This window comes from Onthophagus taurus, chromosome 1 (assembly GCF_036711975.1).
Source record: "Onthophagus taurus isolate NC chromosome 1, IU_Otau_3.0, whole genome shotgun sequence".
Lineage (NCBI taxonomy): Eukaryota > Metazoa > Arthropoda > Insecta > Coleoptera > Scarabaeidae > Onthophagus > Onthophagus taurus.
Genome location: NC_091966.1, coordinates 11,201,969 through 11,223,682, shown reverse-complemented (window position 1 = coordinate 11,223,682; position 21,714 = coordinate 11,201,969). Strand labels below are relative to the sequence as shown.

The window sequence follows — 21,714 nt, the reverse complement described above, 5'->3', positions numbered from 1 at the left end:
AGTTAGATTTCACCATAAATGGACTACTGCTTGTCTTAATTTTTTTTTTACAGTCTTTTTACTTATCTTATCTGCTTTACTGCGTCAAAATCTGTATGCAAAAAGAATAGTGCTAAATGTATTATACCAAAATCTGAATTATGCTTCACTTGGCAAAATCTTTAAGATCTTTGTTATGCACAGTGAAATTTGATACTAATCAAGCTACATTAGATTTCACCTAACTTCGTATAGCTTTACAAGCTTAAGAACAAACTTAGTGATTTATCCTTAAATACAGGGTGATTCTCAACCTATACGCATAATCTTGGGGATTTATTCCTCATGACAAATAATGAGTAATAGGTGAAGGAAATTGTAGCAAACGTTTTTTAGTTTCCTAGATATCCAGGAAATTTACTTTCAAATCAAGAATACATATAAGATTTTAAAATAACATCAAAGCAAGTGTTCCCAGTTGTTTCCAATATTTTCCATACACAATTGGGCTGGCTGAATCGATGATGTCCCACTAGCGCGGCCTAAACCAGGGTGTTGGCGGATTGTCTCAGCAGCAGTTTGTATCTGATTTCGCAATCCTTGCTCAGTTTGAACTTCCTCAGTATTCACTTCTTCAGCTGCAATGTTAAATGCCTGTGTTTAACACTGTATGCCATCATCAAGAGGACGACATCATCTGCATAGCACTCAATCTTGATTTTCTAATCATTCATAGTATAACCATAGTTTACATTACATACTTTGTTGTGTTTGCCCTATTTTAATTCCTTTATCCTTACTTTGTCGAACGTTTTGGTTAGATAAATGAAACAGAGCAAGGCTGCCTGACGTTTTTTCGCCGGAGTTCTATCTGATTCATCTCGTTATTAAATTTCGCCATAAATCATTTGTGTAGGCAACTCTTGCAATCAGAAGGACGTGAGCAAACGACACACTGAAATGTATGTAAACCTTTTTTTGCAGAAGATGAAATAAGTATGGTGATATCAGTTCTAAACAGATGAGATAGTTTGGTGTTGCTGTGTAAGATGGTTTCTAGAAGCAAAAACTGTACCCTTTGGAGATGATATGATAGCGCGGCCTAAACCTAAGGGTGTTGGCGGATTGTCTCAGTAGCAGTTTGTATCTGATTTCGGAATTCTTGCTCAGTAGTAACTTCAGTGACTTGCACTAAACTCTTTAAGTAACCCCAAAAATAAAAATCAAGAGGATTGAGGTTGGGCGATCGAGATGGCGAAGCCAATGGACTACCTCGACCTGACCATCTTCTGGGAAGCACCTTATCTAGATGTCGCCGCATATATCGGACATCTATGAAACTAAAAAACTTTTATAATTTTTGTGACCTATTACTCATTATTTGTCTCGAGGAATAAATCCCCAAGTTTATGCGTATAGGTTGAGAATCATCCTGTATAATTAAGACATTACTTGCGGTTAATAAACTCTAATATTTGTTTTACGACATGTCTTGGATAAGCTATGTCGTTGAACTTAGCATTTTTCCAACAGAAAGTTCATTTACATTAAGTAAGTCAAACAATTAAAAAGAAAGTAAATATCATTTAGAAAGATCAATAAAAAACGTGGGTGTCAAATAATTTCCTGAATTAAATTATTTAAGGAAACGAAATTATTTAAATAAAAATGTTTATTAGTTGAAGTATCTGATATAATTCTTGAAGTTTGTTAAGATGAATCTCCATAAATAGTTCTTCTGAAAAGTAAAAATGTACGATTTTTTCTTGATAACACAAGATTGGTTAAATCACTTAAAATTCTAGCATGTTATGAATTGTAATATATTATTATATATATTATTGAAATTAATGATTTAAAATTTGATTATTGGATAAGGTAAAATAAATAAAACACCAAAAATTTGTTTTCTGTACATTTTCAATAATAGATATTCTTCATTCATTTTATTAATAATTCATTATTTTATTATTATAATTCTCTTGAGTGTGCACACAAAGATGCTTACCGGGAACGATAACTATTAACTAACGCAAGACCTGCTTGACATCAATAAATAGCATCTAAACGATGGCGTACTTTTTTTCATATACAAGTACTATTTTTAATGTTACTACTTTAGCTACAAATACAAAAAATACATTCAAGGGAAAGAGATACAAGAGAAAAAGAAAAAATAATAACAACAAAGAAAAAAAAATTAAATCACGTTTAAAGTAGTAAATTTTCTACATCTAATCTACAAAAAACGTTGTTTTTTAAAATAAATATTTATATGTTATTAAAAAACATTTTTTATGACAGTTAAATAGGTAGATAAAGAAATTGTGCACAGCACATACCAACGCTTGTAAAACGCACTACAATTCATCATATATTTATGTTTTGTGTATGTATTTTTTTTGGGAAAATTATTATTATAATCTTTTATATTGTATAATAATACGATTACGTTTTCAAGCAGATTTTATCTTATAAATGAAATTGAGTACATTGCTTAACCCTTATTAATTTATTATTGGACTTTTCTTGTAAAATAAAAATGACTACACGCGTCTATATTTTTTTTTGTGTGCGTAAAAGGCAACTTTCGACAAAATACGTACTTGATTTTTTAGTTATTATATTATTATACTTATTTATTGCAAACTGTATACCATGTAAAAAAAGTTATACATTATTTTTTTTCTTTATTACATATTAATAAACTTTTCTTCTTGTCATCGCATGGATAAAAACGCATATTATCTCATTTTCAAAGATGGATTTGTAAATCAGTCTTAAAACGATTTCATTAAGAAGAAGGATGTTTAAAAGTATTTTGAAGGATATTGAAGGCGTTCGACTAGGTAAATCCAATTTTAGTGCATATTTGTTAATAAAAAAAATGGAAATTTTTAGGATAGGGTAATTTAAAAAAATAAGATACTCTTTTAAACGGTAATTAAGAATAATCTTTGATTACTTTTTCAATGTGATATCAAAAAAAATTAAAATTATAGTTTCATTTTTAATGCATACGAAATTTTAGATACAGGAGTGAGTCAAAATGTCTTCTTATAGATATTAAACTTATTTTTAGCCTTTAGTGACTGAGCGTGGGGGAGGGCTAAAACTATTCTCTTTTTAATTGTGGTAAATACTTCGCGTTCTTTGTTTACTCGATGTTTATATTCATACCCATTGATCTGCTACTTTTTCCCACTATGTCATTATCCATTGTAATCGACGTATCGAATGTTGTTAATCCAAACCTCATTACTTTAATACCAATCTTAGTATCATCAACTGCGTCTCGAAATACTGTGCCTGAGTAAAGATTAAACAGGAGCGGCGACAGGATGCATCCCTGGCGTACTCCTCTTTTGATCGGAATGTTGTTGAAAAGATTATTGTCGAATTTTGTCCGAAAATTTTCGAATTCACATGTATTACGCAGAAATGATCAATGATTACATCAGACTTTTTAATTTCGCAGCTACAAGAAAGGTAGTCAAAGTTTAAACATTACAAAATGAGTGAAAGTATTTGTTTGATGATCACTGCTGTACAAAATAACATTGAAGAAAAAGTAGTGGAGGAGGACCCTGGAATCGTATTATGGCGGAAAATGAAATAGTAGATGAAATGATTATGGTAGAAAAGGAGTTTGAAAGCGGAGATAGTGAGAAAGATGAAACAACAAGTCCAAACATAAAATTATCATCGATCAGATATTCGAACATGCCTTATCATAGACAAAAAACTGTATTAGTGCATTATATTGAGGCTTTATTGTCTTAATTTCTTTATAGAGATAACAGTATCAAAACAAAAACTGCATGTTTGTAGGTCTTTGTGATAATTTGATTTAGTTAAGTACACCTATTTAATGATTAACCATACTTTGACAAATAGGGGCGGCTGATAATCTGGAAAGACCACCATATGCGCAAAGAAACTAAAAGAAGACTTTTGAAATCTTTAGTGTTTCGTATTGCAACATATGCCTCAGAATCCTGGACCATAAATGCTGCTTCCGAAAGAAGATTGAGGCTTTTGAAATGATATGTTATTAAAGAATATTGAAAATACCTTGGATTGCGTATCGCATGGAAAAATTTATGATATGGAAAGTTGATGGTAAAAGGTCAAGAGGCAGTTCACCGGTAAGTTATAGAGACTAAGTAAAGGATTTGGCACAGATGTCAGTTTCCCAAATGATGTATTTTATAGAAGACAGAAAGGCATTGCGTAGGGTCACCACACAACTTCCACGAACGAGTCAAGACGTTCGAAATCGAACAACGACTAAAGAGAGATTTTTATGGATCAAATAAGTTTATTTAATTTACTTGTAAATTGGAGTGAAAGAAAAAAATTTCATTATTGCCAACCAGATGATGCAGTTAAGTTGGATGAAGACAAGTATGCAGGATCCTTGGTACATATCGACACATATTTCTTAAAGTAAAACATGACCTCTTGCGTAAGATAGGTACGCGTACCACAAAACAGTGAAAGGAATACCCGAAGGGGAGCTACACGTAATAGAAAATACCAATTCAATTTCTAATGGTAAACATGGATCACTTAAAGCAATAATATGTTAATAGTGCAAGTAGACATGATTATATTTTGATGTGCTAGGACAACATCACAAAGAACAAAGATTTTGCCAGCAGTAAAATCGACAAAAACCAAAACTGTCGTGAATACCTTGAGAGATATCTTTAGTTATTTCGGAACACCGCTTTCAGAACATCGTTTAAGTCGAAGGAATTCGAGAAGTTCTGTGAAGAGAATCAAATCCAACGTATCCGAAATGTTACAGCGAATCCCTTTTGACTGCTTTAACGACAATGTACGAAGACGGTAGAGATTGGGACAAGCGAATACAAGAAATTCAATTTGCTTTAAACGATGCTGAGAAATGCCTTACAATTCAAATAGCATCAGCTGTGAGAATCATTGACGACTTATAAATACAAATAGTATGAGGAATTGGTGAACAACAACAAAAGGATAAGAAGTATTTTGACCAGAAGCACAAACAATGGCAAACATATGATGTTGACGACATTGTACTAGTGAAATACGAGTTAGCGGCAACGTTCGCATATAGTTACGCGAGTTTTCAGAAACGATACATGATAAAAGACATTTCGGAAGCCCGACGAAGTGCTAAACCATTTAACGCAGTTTTCTGATCAAGGTAAATAAACCCGTGGTGTACCCTTACCAAAGAAGACAGCGATGACTCAGATGGTAGTGACTGTGAAGATGAGGGCCATGAGACGAAGACACTCCGACAGGTCAGGAAGGCCGAGTTGTTAGCAATTGGCAATAGATGGCACAGCTAGCATTAATCGAGAGATATCTCCATTCAATAGATGGCGTGTTAGGAGTTGAGATAAAATAAAAGGATAGTCTAGTAAAAACGAATCGACGTATATCTTTAGAACTTTGTCTTCAGTATCAATTTGTCACAAATAACACTTGTTATTTGTAACAGTTATGTTTCATTTTTGACACCTCCCTATTCATTAAAAAGTTGCTGGTTTTGGAATGATTCCTGGTAATTCCTCGCTGCGGATAAACACATTAAAAATATACACTAAAATTTCAACAAACATGTTTCACTTAAACGTGTCTTTTGTGTGCAGAAAATATTCAGTATTTTTTACATGTATAAACGATTGTGCCCAATTACTTTTTAAATAAACGGAAAACGTTACGTATTTTTATTGACACTTTTTAATTTAATCCATTTGATTTCGCCGACTCTTTGGAATTAAAAAAAAATGTTGTTAAAATTGCATTTAGGGAATTTAAAACTACTTTTGCATCTCCTATTTTTAAAACTTAATATAAGTAGTAAACATCCTTTTTATGCCATCACCCTCAATTTTTCTGTTAGGATAAAATTAAGTAATCGTCTTTAAAGTCATACTTTTATTATTCAAATTATATTTTTGACATTTTTTACTCATCCTGTATGTCGTCATCATTAGTCAATACATTTAATTTATTTTGTTAAGTAGAAAAATTTTGGTAACAAATTGAAAAAGGTTTAGTACATCACGAGATCCGTCCAGCGGTTACAAATATATCAATACACATAACATCTATGCTTTTTGTATTCAATTAATATGTTTACGTACATTACACATTATTTTTATGAGCCTTCATTATAATAATAATTATAATAATTGTCATTTTGATTATATCCACGATCTGAATTTTAATAGAATCGCGTTAATAAGATTAAAGATATTCTACAAAAAGTTTATAAAAAAAGAAAAAAGACTTTAAAAAAGGATTAAGATTTTGAAAAGATTTAAAGTAAAAAGTTATTACCTAAAGTTCTAGAAGAATCAGATCAATACTCAACAATTGATAAACCTACAAAATTCTCAACCCTATTTTACAACGAGATATATGTACGCTTTTTCTTTTTTTTTTTCGAATTTTAGTTTTTTTCAGCTATTAGAATAAACTCCACTTTTCTTTAATAATCAATTAATTAAAATAAATATCACTTAGTAACTACACTTTGGTTTTACATACCGTAAAAGAGAGTCCCCCAAAAAAAGCTTGATAAAACACGTTGAGCTTGTTTGTCCTTAACAAAAACTGCATTTTGAAGCTTGTCCCAAATGGATCGTACACATTTCAGTTAAACCATTGATTTGGCCGACCGATTTCCGTTTTTCTAAGCCCATATTTTGGTTAATATCACCATCACCGTTACGTATCACACTAACAGCTCTCTGTTTACGCAATGTAGCATCCGTTATATTTACTTTATCTCTAGTTAACGAACCGCATGATTGCGCCTTATACAAACGATTATTATTTCTTGTAAAAATTCCAGGAATAGGAATTAATAACTTTTTATGGACGTGAAAATATTTCCCTAAAATTCGCATCTTTTTCGTCGAACTGACATCTTTCTCCACATCTTTTACATTACCATCTTTTCGAGAAACGTGGGTCACTTTATCTTCGTTTTTCTTACTACTACTCGTAAAACCTTGCAGAATTCTCGCCCCCAATCCTTTTACTTTCGGAACGACACTATTTCCTTGAGTTGCGGATAAATTAGTTGAAATTACAACATGAGCGGTGTCTTCTTGCACTTCAGTTATACGATTTAACGATTGACTTTCTCTTAAGCGGGTTTCACCGTTACGTCTACGACTGGCTTTATGTCGACGTCCTAACATATTTTGAGAAGCGCTCGAACAATTTTTCCTACCCCCGCTTGTACCAGAATTCGTCCCGTTCGTTTTTGAAACATCTCGTCCGTTTGATGAATTTGTTTGGGTTACTGTTGGTGCATTTATTTGACTAGCGTGACGGGTCGATGCCGCTCCTGCACCTGGTTCTTGAGAATCACTGCTGTCATCGTGAGAATCTCGACGACCTACAAATTAATTATGAAAATTATAAGAAAATTTTATTATAAATTTTTATAAAAAAAAATTAAATAAAATATTAACTTTGTCATATTCTTGAGAACGATTAAAGTCTTAATCCTGAAAAAGATAAACGAGAAATGTACTATCACATTGAAAATTAATGGAAACAGTCAATATGATGGAGGGTAGAGTTAAAAATTACGAAGAATGGAACAGAACGAAAAAATATCGGATGGTTTTGACTCTTACAGAAGATGATGATCAAAATAATGGAGTTATTTATGAATCTGAAAAAGAGTCCAAATAGTTGAAATGTAGGGCAAGATAATGAGAAACAAAGTAGTTCTTATCCTGAAGAATTGGAACAGATCTTATTCTTCGAAGTTGACGTCAATGGGATGAAAAGTGAAAAGAATTTTGGAATACGATAAAAAGATTCAACAATACTGCGTCCCAGAAAATCAGAAAAATCGAAAATAAAAGGAAAAGTTTGGTAACAATAACACGAGGAATCTTAGAAGCCTGGAAAGAACCTTATGCAGAGACTTACAGGACAACAGAGGAGGAAAAAGGCAACACTTAAGCAAAGTGCCGGGGGAAGTCAGAATACTACCCGAAATGCTTAAAAAGACAGGACAACAGTTACCGCTTGACTAACAAAAATTTACAACCTAACAAAGAAGGCACAGAAAATACCTAAAGATTTCAATCATTTTATGCAGAAAAGACTGTACAGGGTGTCCAAATTTCGATGGGTTTGCAGGGTATCTCAGTTAGTATGAAAGATAGAAAGTTGCGGCTTTCGCGAACCTGAGCTACTTTTTTGTGAAACTTACAATGGCGCAAACCAAATTTTCATAGCCCTCTTCGTTTTTGATATACAGGGAGTGTTTCAAAATTTACGATTTTCAGATACCTCCTGTATCTCGACTATCCGGAACGTAAAAACGGGTTCTAATAGATTTTTTGACGTAGAATCCAATGGTGCACGTAGAATTTTTCTAGTCATCACGGTTTTTGAGTTATAAAGAGTTAAGTATTTTAGAAGTTGAGTATTCAGTATTTGAGTTGTGTTTATAACTCAAAAACCGTGATGACTAGAAAAATTCTACGTGCACCATTGGATTCTACGTGAAAAAATCTATTAGAACCCGTTTTTACTTTTTTCCTAAGTTTCCGGATAGCCGAGATACAGGAGGTGTCTGAAAATCGTAAATTTCAAATACTTCAAAAACGAGGAGGACTATGAAAATTTGGTTTGCGCCATTGTAAGTTTCACAAAAAAGTAGCTTTCTATCTTTCATAATAACTGAGATACCCTGCAAACCCATCGAAATTTGGACGCCCTGTACAGGTGGGCCAAATTGGGCACTTTTAAAGGGAAACTCCTATTTCTATAAGAGATAGAGGAAAAATGATATCAGTTTTTTTATAAGAACCTTAATGGCGAAAACCGCATATCGATATCTTTTACGATTTCAGAGATACAGGGTGTTTTTCAAAAAAGTGCATTTTGGAAAAGTCGTCATAACTTTTTTCTTATTGATAAATCTTCCTTTTGTGAAAACATTTCCAAAACAATTTTTTATATAGAATTCGATGGAATAAGTTACCTTTCCCTCAAAGCAATATTTTAGCAGTTATTGACATAAAAATGTTTTTTTTAAATATATTTTAAAATATATATTTGCAAATTCGACGATTGCAAAAAATTTCCTTTCCAAAAATATAGCACACTTGATATTTTGTTCAAGTCTTCTTTGAAATATACAACTTTAAAACTTATATGTCCAGTTTTTGAAAAAGTAGGCTTTGGAAATAAAGAAAACCGAGATTATATTTATAAGTAGTATCAAGATAGTTGGTTATAATGAATTAAAACATAAATGCTTAAACAAGAAGCGGATTAAATTAATAAAACTTATTATAAAACAAGAATAAATATATGGCAACAAATAACAATAAAAGTAAACTCCTTTTCTATAGAAAATGTTCAAAATGTCCCCAAAATGGTTTGTGTTATACACAGTTGACATCTTTGTTTAGCCCTTTTTGCCGAGTTGATAAGCTCAATGGACCTAAGTGTTGCAAAAGCGTTCACAACTGCGGCTTCTAATTGCTGTCGCGAATTTATTGGTTGTTTATAGATAACATCTTTCAATCTTCCCCAAAGGAAAAAATCCATAGGTGTTAGGTCCGGTGATCAAGCAGCTCAACGAATAGAACCTTGATTACCTAACCAACAATCACCAAAAGCTGCCGTCAATAAATTGGTGACAATAGCAGCATTGTGAGGCGGTGCGCCATCATGTTGAAAAAATACATTTCGCAGGTGCGATAGAGGTAAATCGTCAACAACAGGTTCGATTTGTTGCCTAAATATGTTCAAATATTTTATTTGTGTTATGTACCAGCACTACTCACATACGCTTCATCTGTCCAAATACAATTTAAAGAAAAATTGCGTGCTTCGTCACATTTTCCCAAGAACCATTGGCAAAAATGCAGGCGCCGTTCAAAATCTCCTGGTCTGAGGTAATTTGAGACGTTGCTAGTTTTGCATGGCTTAAATCTGAATTTTTTCAAAATCCGCCCAGCTTTGGTTCTTGGAATTCCCGTGGTTACACTCAATTGCCGCGTTGATGTCTGTGGATTATTTTCCATTGCCCCTAAAACTACTACTTCTTCTTCTAATTCCCCGTCTTCATTCGGTGTATAAGTTTTTGATCTTTTCTTTTCGAATTGACCGCTAATTTATAGATTATATCATAATCTTCTAAAAATATCATTAAAAAGTTGCCGCCTCTCTAGATATCGTTCATGATATAAATTTCCTACAGCCTCTGCACTAACACTTACAACTTGAATCAAAATTTGACAGACAGATACTCATAAACAATGCATTTGTTTTATCGAAGCGCCGTCAAAGCCCACTAGCCCACTAGCCTACTTGAACGAGATATCAACTGTGCTATATTTTTAGAAAGGAAATTTTATGCTCTCATCCATTTGCAAAAATATATAGGGTGTTCCATTTAAAAAAATCATTTTTATGTCAATAACTACTACATCAAAAGTTGCTTTAGAAATATTTTCACAGAAAGGAGGATTTATCAATAAGAAAAAAGTTATGACGACTTTTCGAAAATGCACTTTTTTGAAAACCACCTGTATCTCTGAAACCGTAAGAGATATCGATATACGGTTTTCGCCATTAAGTTTCTTATAAAAATCGAGCCACAGACAGTGATATCCTTTTTCCTCTACCTTTTATAGCAAGAGGAGTTTCCCTTTAAAAGTATCCAATTTGGCCCACCGTGTACAGCAATTTTATAATAAAAGAATTTAGTCACATTATTTAATGATACCTTACTTCTTGTAATAATACCTCAATGATTTTCAGTAAATTCAATATTCCTAACAAGTATATTTCGACGTTCCCAACGATGACTGTACTAACTCAAATTTTGAACTTTGGAGATAAATCAAGTAAAACTAAAAACCAAAAATAAAAAAAAAAAAAAAAACCAAAAATAATAACCAAAAATTTGAGTTAGTACAGTCTTCGTTGGAAGCGTCGATTTGCTCACATTTTAATCAATAAATTGATGATCTCATTATTATTTTATAAAAGCTCAAGCATATTCGAGATTCTGAGAATTTCTCGAACCTTCTTTACTCTTTTAATAGCTTGATCATTATAAACCACGTTTAATTTGTTTTCTTAAACGGTAAAATTATGGATTGAATTAATTTAAAGATCGAAACATTGTAAGTAAAATCTACAAACTGTCCTATTATATCACGAAAAGTCCATTAAAACCCATACGAACCTTTTAAGATGATTTACAACGGTAATAAATATTAAAAAAACTTTTCTAGCACCACATGTTTGTTATTTCATTGCAAGCTATAGTTTATAGCTAAATCATAAAATAAAACTACAAGGCCGAACTTAGATCATCAACTTTATACTATAAGATATAAATAAGACAACCTTGCCCCAAACCATTAAACGGGATTACTCTAAGGTCCCGATGAGTCATATTTTTTTCGCGAAGGTAAGTGGATTTTAACCTCATAAAATTTCATTCATACAATTAATTTTTTAATCTTACCTTGTATTGGTTTGCTACTTGGCGGTGTTGTATTCAATTTATGAGCCCTTTTCTTTCTATTTTCGCTATCATCATCGCTGGCATCAGATGAACTACAAGAAGCTGTCCTATTCTTATGAAATTTCGACCTTCTCTGTTCGTACGAAGTTCTATGCTGATGATTTCTGCTCACCAAATGTCTTCCAGTACGCGATGTTAACGATTCTGAGTCACCTTCTTCAAAAATTTCATTTAAAGCACCTCCTGAATTTCCTCTTGTCGGAGAAGGCATCGTTTTATATTTTGGTGTAGTACAAACAGCTGGACTATGTGTAATAATAGGAATTGTTATAGTTGAAGATTCCGTTATAATTTTCGTGGTTGGTTCTTTATGAATGTTTGTTGAATGTGCGTGTTTGGTTTTATGGTGGTTGTTATTTAAAGCTCGAAAAACTTCTTGAGCTGTTTTCGGTCGACTGTTTTGTAAACACTTTATTGGAATAGGTGAAATGGGTTTTGTTTGTTTCGATTCGTCTGCTTTACGTCGATCCGTTTCGACAGCTAAACGTTCTTGAAGGGCAAGATTTAGTCTACCTTCCGATCGGGATCCTCGTCGATTTAGAGAGCAATGCGCTGAATTTAATTCTTCACGGCCGGAACAACTGGATATATCCTCTTCTTCTTCATCTTCTTGTACGATACTACATTTTCGGGATCTCTGTAATCAATAATTTATTTTGTTTGATGTATAGATTAATTACGTTGTAAATTGAAACACGCACGCGAACTTAAATATAGATTTTTAAATGAAGCAGTCTTCTTATGAACTAAATAGGAAGAGAAAATATTCTTAAGAATTATTTTGAAAATTTTTTTTCATCAAATATTAGCAAATTTCTAAGATTAAATTTTACGATGCCTATGATGCAGTGACTCTACAATGCAGTAAACGGGACAAAGAATTTTTTATTGGAGCAAGCACACAAATATACGAACATGGAGTTAATGTAGAAAGGCTCGAAACGAATATAGTTGAGAGTAGATAGGTAGATCCTGTAGTATAGGAAGTGTCACACAATAACAATCCGTTGTGCAAAATACATCATCTTTGATAACAGTTAGTATAGTTACAGGTTGATGAAAATACAGCATGACGGGTGGCCTTTAGAACGTATTCGGAGAAAGTAAGATCGCGGTCTCAGTACAGAATAAATTTGCCGTTGTGGCCATAAAACCGGCAAGGCCGAAAATTCAATTACTTTACAATAGAAACACTCGAGGTATGAATATAAATACGTAAAATAAATAAACACTGTTTTATAACCTAAAATCTTTATATAAATATAGTTCTATAAATATACACATCCAAATCTGTTTTTGAGCTAACAAATAAAATCGCAAGCAATGATTATAAATTATTTGTATTCATTACAAATTAAATATAAACTATAATTACGTGATACCCTTAATACAGTCTGGATATTATCTGGCCTTTAAATTGTTACAATGTTTCAAAAAAGTCACTGTTACAATCAGCTGAATATTTACTATTACTCTTTATCATGGCTCATAGCAGATTTATTATTACTGAATCAATAACGCTATACATTAATGTTAATACAAATAAAAACCCCATTTCTTCAATAAGTACTTTGAGAGACCTATTAGCGAACAAAAATGAAAAATGTAAAATTACGATGGAACAATTCAAGGGCTCTATTAATGAGAGAAGCACGAAAATGGAAAAAAGGGTTGAATACTCCATAGAATTATCTACACGAAAACCTTTTTATACATAAATAAATCGAAAATTTTTGTTACAACTGGTCATTAATCACAATGCATCCTAACCTTTAACTTTAACGTGGCTCCCGGTTATCTTGATATTATCTACAAAGAATACTTCCACACACATCTGCCAGCAGTTGCTCTATTTTATTGTATGTTGTTTCTCATATATCCTTTTACGATACCTCCGATGATGGTCATTTGACCGAAACATGTCAGGTTGAACTTAAACATAAAAATAAACCAGTTGTAACAAAAATTTTCGATTTATTTAATTACCGCACTGGTTAAAGGAAGAATGGATCTACTTATTCAACTTTTTATACATAGTTTTTTATGGACAAGCAATGCAGAAAAACTTTGCCAAAAAGCTTTTATCTTTTATGGTTTAAGAACCTTTACGAAAAAAATTTTTTAAGGTTCTAAATACCTTTAGAATTCCTTTAATAGTGTAATTCTGCCTCTTTTTGCAAACAGGTAAGAGTTAGTAAGCAGCTTCTTACTACTACTTTAGTCAGAAAGGGATGAATAGTTCGAACTGTTGAAAGACAGCGAATTTCTGCTTAAAGTGGAGGTATACAAATTGATTTTTAGAGAAAACAAGGTAATCATGGAACTGTAAAAATAGCAACAAGAGAAAATATATTACCACAATCCCGAAAATTCAGGATCATTCTAGAGCTTCATCAAAAATAATATCCCCCACATAATATCCAGATCTCATAGAATCCAAGTCAACATATATGGTTTTTGGTATCATGAATTAGTTTATCGACAGGTTAAAGGTAACGTTAGAAATTAAGTACCTCTAAATGATTTCAACACCCAGAAAAAACGGTTACTACCCGTGATGCGACAGTTAATGAGATTGGCTTCATTGAACTCGTTTCCATTCATTTGAAGAAGTCACAATTTCTGACTTTGGCATTTAGATTAAATAAAGCAGATATTGTATCTAGCTCCTCTAACAGCGAAAGTAAAGTCCAGTAAGTAAATAAGTCCAGGTGATGTTCAGACAACTAAAAAATTTTACTTACTTTGTTTCAAAAAAAGATTAAATAGCCTCGACAGAAGATAAGGACGAATATTTATTGCTGAAGAGAAACTTGTGTATATAGCGTATTATATCTTTAGAATTACGAGATAAGACTTAAAAAACTGTGGAGCATACAGCTAACTATTAAATCTGGTATTCATAAAAATTTTCTTTAATTGATTTAATAATGTTGGAAAAGATTGTTCAAACATTACATTTATCAGTGCACAAATCGGCGCAGAGATAAAAGCAGCAAGTCAAGTCTGACTATATTAAATGGCATATCATCCCATCCACTTGATAATTTGTTTGTACATTGGCTTATTATAGCGTGAATCTCGATCTATTTTAATTTACTACATTGTTTAGCGTTTTATTAATTACTTAAAAACGTTGGTTGAAATAAATGTCATGTTTCATAATAATATATAACTCGTGTCGGAATATATCAGCCGCCACTTCCTACTCAACAAATCTACACGCTTACCACAAACACACCCTCGGTAGTCAAGCTGATAACGATAACTAGAAAAATAAATATCCGCTACAATACTAGACCCGCCAAAACACGAGTGTTTATAAACATAATAATATAATAATAATATCCCCATACTACTCGCCCAGCTGCACTTTTTAAACATTGATATTAATATTAAAATCACCAAAAATACATTTTTATTTTTAAATATTGTTAATATGTTAAAACAGATATAAATATATACTCCAATCACGTTGATATTTGCTAGTATTTGATGAAAATCTCATTGAGGAACCCCAATAAATCTCATTGTTTCATTTTAAAATCTATAGATAATTTCATTTGCAGTTATAATTGTTTACAAAAAAAAATTCAAATAAAAAAATACACAATCAAAATTAATATGTAAACACGAGATCTTTTTTTAAAATGTAACAAACAAACAACAATATTACACACGAATTACACGACGTAACTTACCGTCGTAACTTCAAAGTGCAATACACCTACTGAATGAATATTAAGTTCTACTTGACTAAATTTAGTATTTTTTATATTGTACGTGCTTATTTTAAGTTAGTTTGCCTTCAAATACTGTGTACGTGCTATAAAAGAAAAAAGAACAAAAATAGTCATGGTAAAAGAAATTATGAATAAAAAATAAAGCTGAGGGAACATTTAAAGAAAGAAAATTGTTAATTTTTTACATTTACACATAATTTAATGAGTTAAAAATTAATAAAAGTATTAAAGTTCTTTGACTTACCTGTGGTAAATCGCCAGGTGTTCTAGGTACGGCAAGTAAGCAAGGAATACCAGTGGAATTATTATTATCCCTATTAGGAATTGGAATACTTTGGGGAACAGATAAATTTTCAGGACGTTTTCCTTTAGCCGCCGTTTCTTGTCTTTTCGCACGCAACTTCCGCTCAGCCAATAAATAATATGTAGCGGTTATGTGGTTATATTCATTTTTATCTAAACAACTAAACATAAAAAAAAAATTTTCACCTAACATTAATTTATTTCTTTTTTAATAATTACTCTTGAATTTCTTCTTTCGTCGCTATATTCCCATTAACAATTTTCTGCACTATAAGATTATGATCTTCTTCGCTTAACTGTTCTCTTGATACCAAAGGCATCGTGTCGTAATTGTGATTGTCATGTTTATTGGCGACGGCAAGCCATGGATGGCAAGATATTTCTTTTAAGGTGGCCCGCTTTTCAGGGGCTCTTACTAACATTTTTGCTATTAAGCTATAAATATGGAATTAAACGTATTTTTATTTTTAATGTTACATTTAAAAGTCTTACTCTTTGCATTCTTTCGAGACATGTTGAGGAACGGTGTATTTGCAGTCCATGATCATAGTTAATGTTTCGGAATCGTTCGCTTCTTGGAATGGTGCTTGACCGCAGACTAACATATATAGAATTACACCAAGAGACCATACATCTAAAAATCAGAAAAAAAAAGTAAATTAGAGAATATGTAAAAAATTAAGGTTACTTAAAAACATTGCATTTGTTTGCGTAAAAATAGCGTACTTAACATTTGTTATCACAAAAATAATAGAATACCTCATTGTTAAAATACTTTAAAGTTTAAAATAATCAATAAATTATAGTACGTTTTAACGAAATATATAGTTTCTTTAAATACTTTACGTAAAATGATAACGTAACCTTTTCCACATTATTCAAAATACATGCAAATATAAGCAATATTAATATAGGAATCGATTTTGCATATTGTACCTATGAACTTCGGCGGTTCATAACAAATCCAATTTTGCATATTCCATATAAACTGATGTGCAGTCAAGAGTATAAGCCAATAAAGCGATTACACTGTTATAAGTATATTATACGTCAAGCCTAATCCCTTGTTGGTTGGTATAAAATGATAAAATATAGAAAACGTACAGTACAGACAAAAAGTTTTAAATAAATTTTAAAAAATACAATAAGAAATGTCACTCTAAAATAGGTCAAACAAGTGAGTCAATTATTTTATAACGCCGTAAGTAAGGATTTCGTGGCTTAAAACTAAATATACTACATAGCATCATTACCTCGAGTTTTTTGATCCCCAAAATACACTGAAAACAAGAATTTTGCACCCTTTGAATTCGAATTCTATCCGCAGCATCGATGCATAAGTGAAGTGCACTTCTCTCATAAGTTCACATGAATGAACCCAAATAAAATTATTGATGTTAGAGCCTTTTATTGGAATACAGACTTGAAATGGAATAAGCTTGCTGAAAAGGATTGCTGAAATGGCTTTCAAATCTCAAATCAAAGTTAAGGGAACTATTCAAATTACGAGTTAAATTATTAAAAAATCTACCAGTCTTAATTTTAACACCAGAATAAAAATATTAATTCAATTATGGCCATTAACCTATATGCAGTTTAAACTTGCTTAAACCTGCCGCATTGTATTCCTCAAACTACAGGTGTCTCGTTTGTGGTCTTTACTCCCACAAACGCAAGAAATCTGAGGGGTACGGCTATGCCCATATATATATATATATATATATATGCCCATAGCTGGCCGTTGGGAATTCTGTCGGTAGAGTCAAGAGGATAAAAAAATTAGATAAATCAGTACAACACTGAAAAAGTAAAAATCTAGATAAAGCAGACCTATCGCTATTGAAGCCTATTCTTTTTTGAAGACAAGATGCAGTTATAGTGAATTCAGAACTTTATGCAGAGTTATTACCAACTTTAATACTGCCACTATAACTAAAGAACGTTATTTTAGCAGGATGAAACAGAGTCAATTGATTTCCAGGGGAGCTGACATAAATTGGCCTCCACGCAATCTTGATTTAACCTCTATGGATTTTTCTTGTGAGGTTATCACAAATGTTTAAGCCAATAAACCGTCTTTGAAAGAAAATGTCTGACACAAAATGGCAGTTATCACGGAGTCTACCTGACAAGCCGTCATAAGAAATTTGCTCGTTCGATTAAGTGAGTGAAGCTGACGCGGGAGTTTTTATTTAGACCTGAGGTACCCAACCTTTGTCTTGTATCGACCTCCTGTACAAGTATGGTTCACTTCATCGACCACCTTGTATTTTTTTTTTTAATACACCTTTATTTTAAAAACACACTTATATTCATAAATAATACAAATTTGTACTTAAATAACTTATTATTTATAAATAAAATTTTTAGAAAAAAAAAACAATGCACAAAATTTCTACCCTACGTAATTAATGTGATGATTGTGCTTGTCTTGACACAATATTCGTTATATTAGGTTTAAAATTACATTATTAACTTAGGAGTAGTAACGGTCGTTACTGTTAGGAACTAAAGTAATTTATTGGGATACACGACCAACACGACAAAGGCTAGATAATTGAAAAGAGCGGATAGGTAAAGATAAAAGGAAGCCTCTTTTCAATTATCTAGCCTTTGTCGTGTTGGTCGTGTATCCCAATAAATTACTTTAGTACATTATTAACATTAACTTAACATTATTCTTAAATCCCCTCTTTCAAAAATGTTTAACTTATTTCTTGTTTTATGCAACAAATTATTGACATGGCTAAATCCTACTTCCACCAGATAAGAAGAGTGGACAGTCAATAATAGTTACTCTATCAGGACCAGTAAGCGTCGATACTTTTCTCGAATGACCTTTAAATTCCAAAACTTAGCATAACCATGCATTTTGAATAATATTTGTGCTTCCATATCCTCCTTCAATGTAAGCAACTCTTCTTGAATTGTATCATCAATATCAAGTCGAGGTATGTCAACACATTCAAATTTTCAATATCCCTAAATCGAACATTAAAATCATCTTTCAAATTTTGTAAATGGCTTGTATATAGTATCTTCCGATAAAATGCAATCTTTTTTAATGGTGGACAATAGCTTCAGATTGCCAAAGTAACCAAATTCTTTCCGGTTTAATGTCGACATAAACAAGTCAATCTTAGAACGAAACCCAAAGATCGTCGTTCTGACTTCAATAAGGTTAACGTCTCTTCCTTGCAGTTTATTTTGTGTGGCGTTGAATAATGAATAAATAGCAGCCAAATAGAAAATGTGTTTTTTAAGTTGGAGTAATTGTGTCGCCATTTCATTGGCAACATCAAACAAAAACTCCACGACGGTATTAAAAATCTCTATAAAACGCTGCAAACAATTTCCCTTAGACAGCTTTTTATTATTGTTTTCACACAGTTGGGCAAAAAGACGGACATTCAAAGCTTTCGATTTGATCATATTTATTGCTTTGATTATCATTATTTAAACTTTTTAAAATTTATTAAAAACTATATTTTATTGGTAGCACTAATATAGTTAGTACATATATGTATATTTGGCTATCGACCCCTGTTTCACCTTAATCGACCCCCAGAGGATCGGTACCGACCCCGTTGGGAATATTACTTTTAAGACATAAAGTAATTGTATATTTTAGTGATTAATAAAGATTGTTTCGATATAGTGTTGTTAAAGTCGATGCACTAAATATAAACTTTCTTTTGAGACAGCCTATACCTATTTCGTATATGATATCGATGTGACTATTTATTATTATGCCTAATTACACTATAGTACTGATGTATTCTTATAACGATTATTAGTATTATCTAAAAGCATAAACATGATGCAACCAGTTTCAGATTCACAGAGTTACCAGATTCACATCATCGCCAAAGTCTTTACCTAGCCAAATGGGTTTTTGATATACAAACAATCTCAAGTTTGAAAAAGGACATAAAATCTATTAGTAGTTGTCATTGTTCTTTTATACTGTGGACATTGAAGTTTAGGATATTTATGTTACAACAAGTTGATGGTTGATTAATGGAATGACGAGAGTTGTCATTGATTTGAGATGTTTCTTCTTCTCATGTCCTGCATTATGCTATTGCATTTCAGTGTGAGCTTTAGACTTCTACAGTTGGCTGGGTGGTCTTTTCTCAAGTTTGCACATTTAGATGGATCGATCTTCTTTTTGTATTGGGCGTGATTGCTGTCTATGCCACAATAACTTTAACTGTGTCTATACCGTTAGCAGTCAAATCATTGTGGAATGTTCTACAATTTCTTATTTGGTTAAAAAGTATTGATTGCTTTATATTTTTCTTAAATATTTCTACGAGTTTTTAGTTCTTTATGATGATTGAAGGTGGAACGTTAAGCAGAACTACGGCGACAAGTTTCTTAGATGTATCTTGAAAAGTGTGGAATTTAATATTGCTTTCTATATAACATTTAGTTAAAATCCAATAGGTGTTGGTAGACGTTAAGCTGATTTTAATGAATTATTTTTGAGAGCAGTAATTAAAGGTAATCTAATGTCATGATTTTCGATATTGTACAGAAGTAGTTATTCTCAGATTGTACGTTATTAACATTACTATTAATATTATTGTTCACAACATGGTACCTGTTTTGTGTTATTAGATGTAGATTGCGCAATTTCTAACATAATTGATGTCCTATATATTCCTCATCAAGCACAAGCTTTTGTTACCGCTGTTATGAGATTATAGCGTTGTACGATTGAACCAACTAACAATTGAAAATCAATAACAAGTAATCTTTATAACAATATTACTGATTATTTTCCTCTATTTGTTATTGTTACAAAATTAACAAACTTGATGTCGGAACGTCTGTTGTATTTAAATATACCGAGATGAAAGGCAACATTCAAATGCTTGAAGTGTTATTTGCTTTACTTCAATTCTTCTGTTGTTGACTTATAAAACTTAAGTGAAGAAAGATATGCTTCTCATCGGAACTATAGGGATATGTGTGATTCGAAGTGTATTATCAAGATGTTAACATAATTTTCATCAAATTACATGACAACCATAAAAGTAACAGTAGTACAGTAGTATTGTCCCAAAAGCTATTCCCAAAAATAAATACCTATTTGTATTCTATTTCAATACATCCTATTTGAATTATACGTATGCCACGAAGTTTATCTTTAACGATCCGAGAGAGAATTTGCAGCCGAGGCTGTTATAGATAAATCACGCCCGAGTTATACACTTTTTTTGGGTAACCGCATAAAACTATAAATTGATTGTACCATTTTACTTTCAAGTTTTGCCAATTGCCAGTTGTTCTTGTTTATTAGTTGACTGAAATCTAAACATCAATTGCAAGGAGATAGGAAAAGTCAAACAGAATTTTGGGTGGAAAACCCGTTTAATGCTGTTCATTAGCTTATGATGCTAATACATACATAAACCGTTTGAAGGTACAAAATTTCTTACAAAGAACGTGCGCTCTAGAGATCCAAAAAAGCGTAGTTGAATTGCTACATGTAATACTTTAAATAGGAGAACGAAAGATTTGAGAATGAATTAGAACATCCGCATTTAAAATCATAAAGTCAATCAATATCGCAGAAAGAGGATGCGGGTTGAGCTCGAAATAACCCAAGTCGTGCAAATAATGGTAGGGTTGTATCGATTCCTACAACCATGTATACCGAAGATGTTAAAATCACTCATACAGACAAGTTACTTCGATGATGGTGGAAGAAAGGACTTCGAACCGAGATAGAAACTCACCCAAGTCACTATAAGGTCGGCAAACTACAGGAACAGGTATAGTAACAGACTAACTTTAAAGGAGTACGATAGCGGAAGATATTTCTTGAAGTAAGACATTACATTACAGGATCGATTGAGTATAATAACTGACTCCACCACCGCCACTCGTGCTGGTATTATAAAGAAAACAAAATTTAGTAGCAAAGAAAAATTATTAGCTATTAACCGATTAGTAACTGTATCAGTCATCAAATATCTGAAATGTTTTGTAATGCCAGAAATATAAATTGTAAAAAAATAAGAGGAAAAACTTGTCTAAAAAAATAAAAAGGTAAAAAATGTGATAAACAACCTTAAAATAGATTAAACAAAATAGAAG

At 32.0% G+C, this 21,714-nt stretch overlaps 1 protein-coding gene across 2 annotated transcripts in view; it reads right to left on the bottom strand.

Annotated features, from left to right (window-relative positions):
* Window positions 1–1,633: 1,633 nt before the first annotated feature.
* Window positions 1,634–21,714, bottom strand: part of LOC111420486 (SNF related kinase) — a 55,519-nt gene continuing 35,438 nt past the window's right edge. The window contains exons 3-8 of one of the 2 annotated variants that reach the window (XR_011640683.1): window positions 16,099–16,240; window positions 15,826–16,041; window positions 15,548–15,767; window positions 11,501–12,197; window positions 6,529–7,387; window positions 1,634–1,717 (exon numbers count right to left, since the gene is read on the bottom strand). Coding sequence is in view for 1 of the 2 variants with exons in the window: in XM_023053487.2 (XP_022909255.1) it covers window positions 6,585–7,387; window positions 11,501–12,197; window positions 15,548–15,767; window positions 15,826–16,041; window positions 16,099–16,240 (2,078 nt within the window). In the remaining variant the exon portion in view is untranslated. Of the gene's footprint in view, window positions 1,718–1,881; window positions 7,388–11,500; window positions 12,198–15,547; window positions 15,768–15,825; window positions 16,042–16,098; window positions 16,241–21,714 lie in introns of those variants that run through there. The other variant, XM_023053487.2, reaches the window with a different exon arrangement.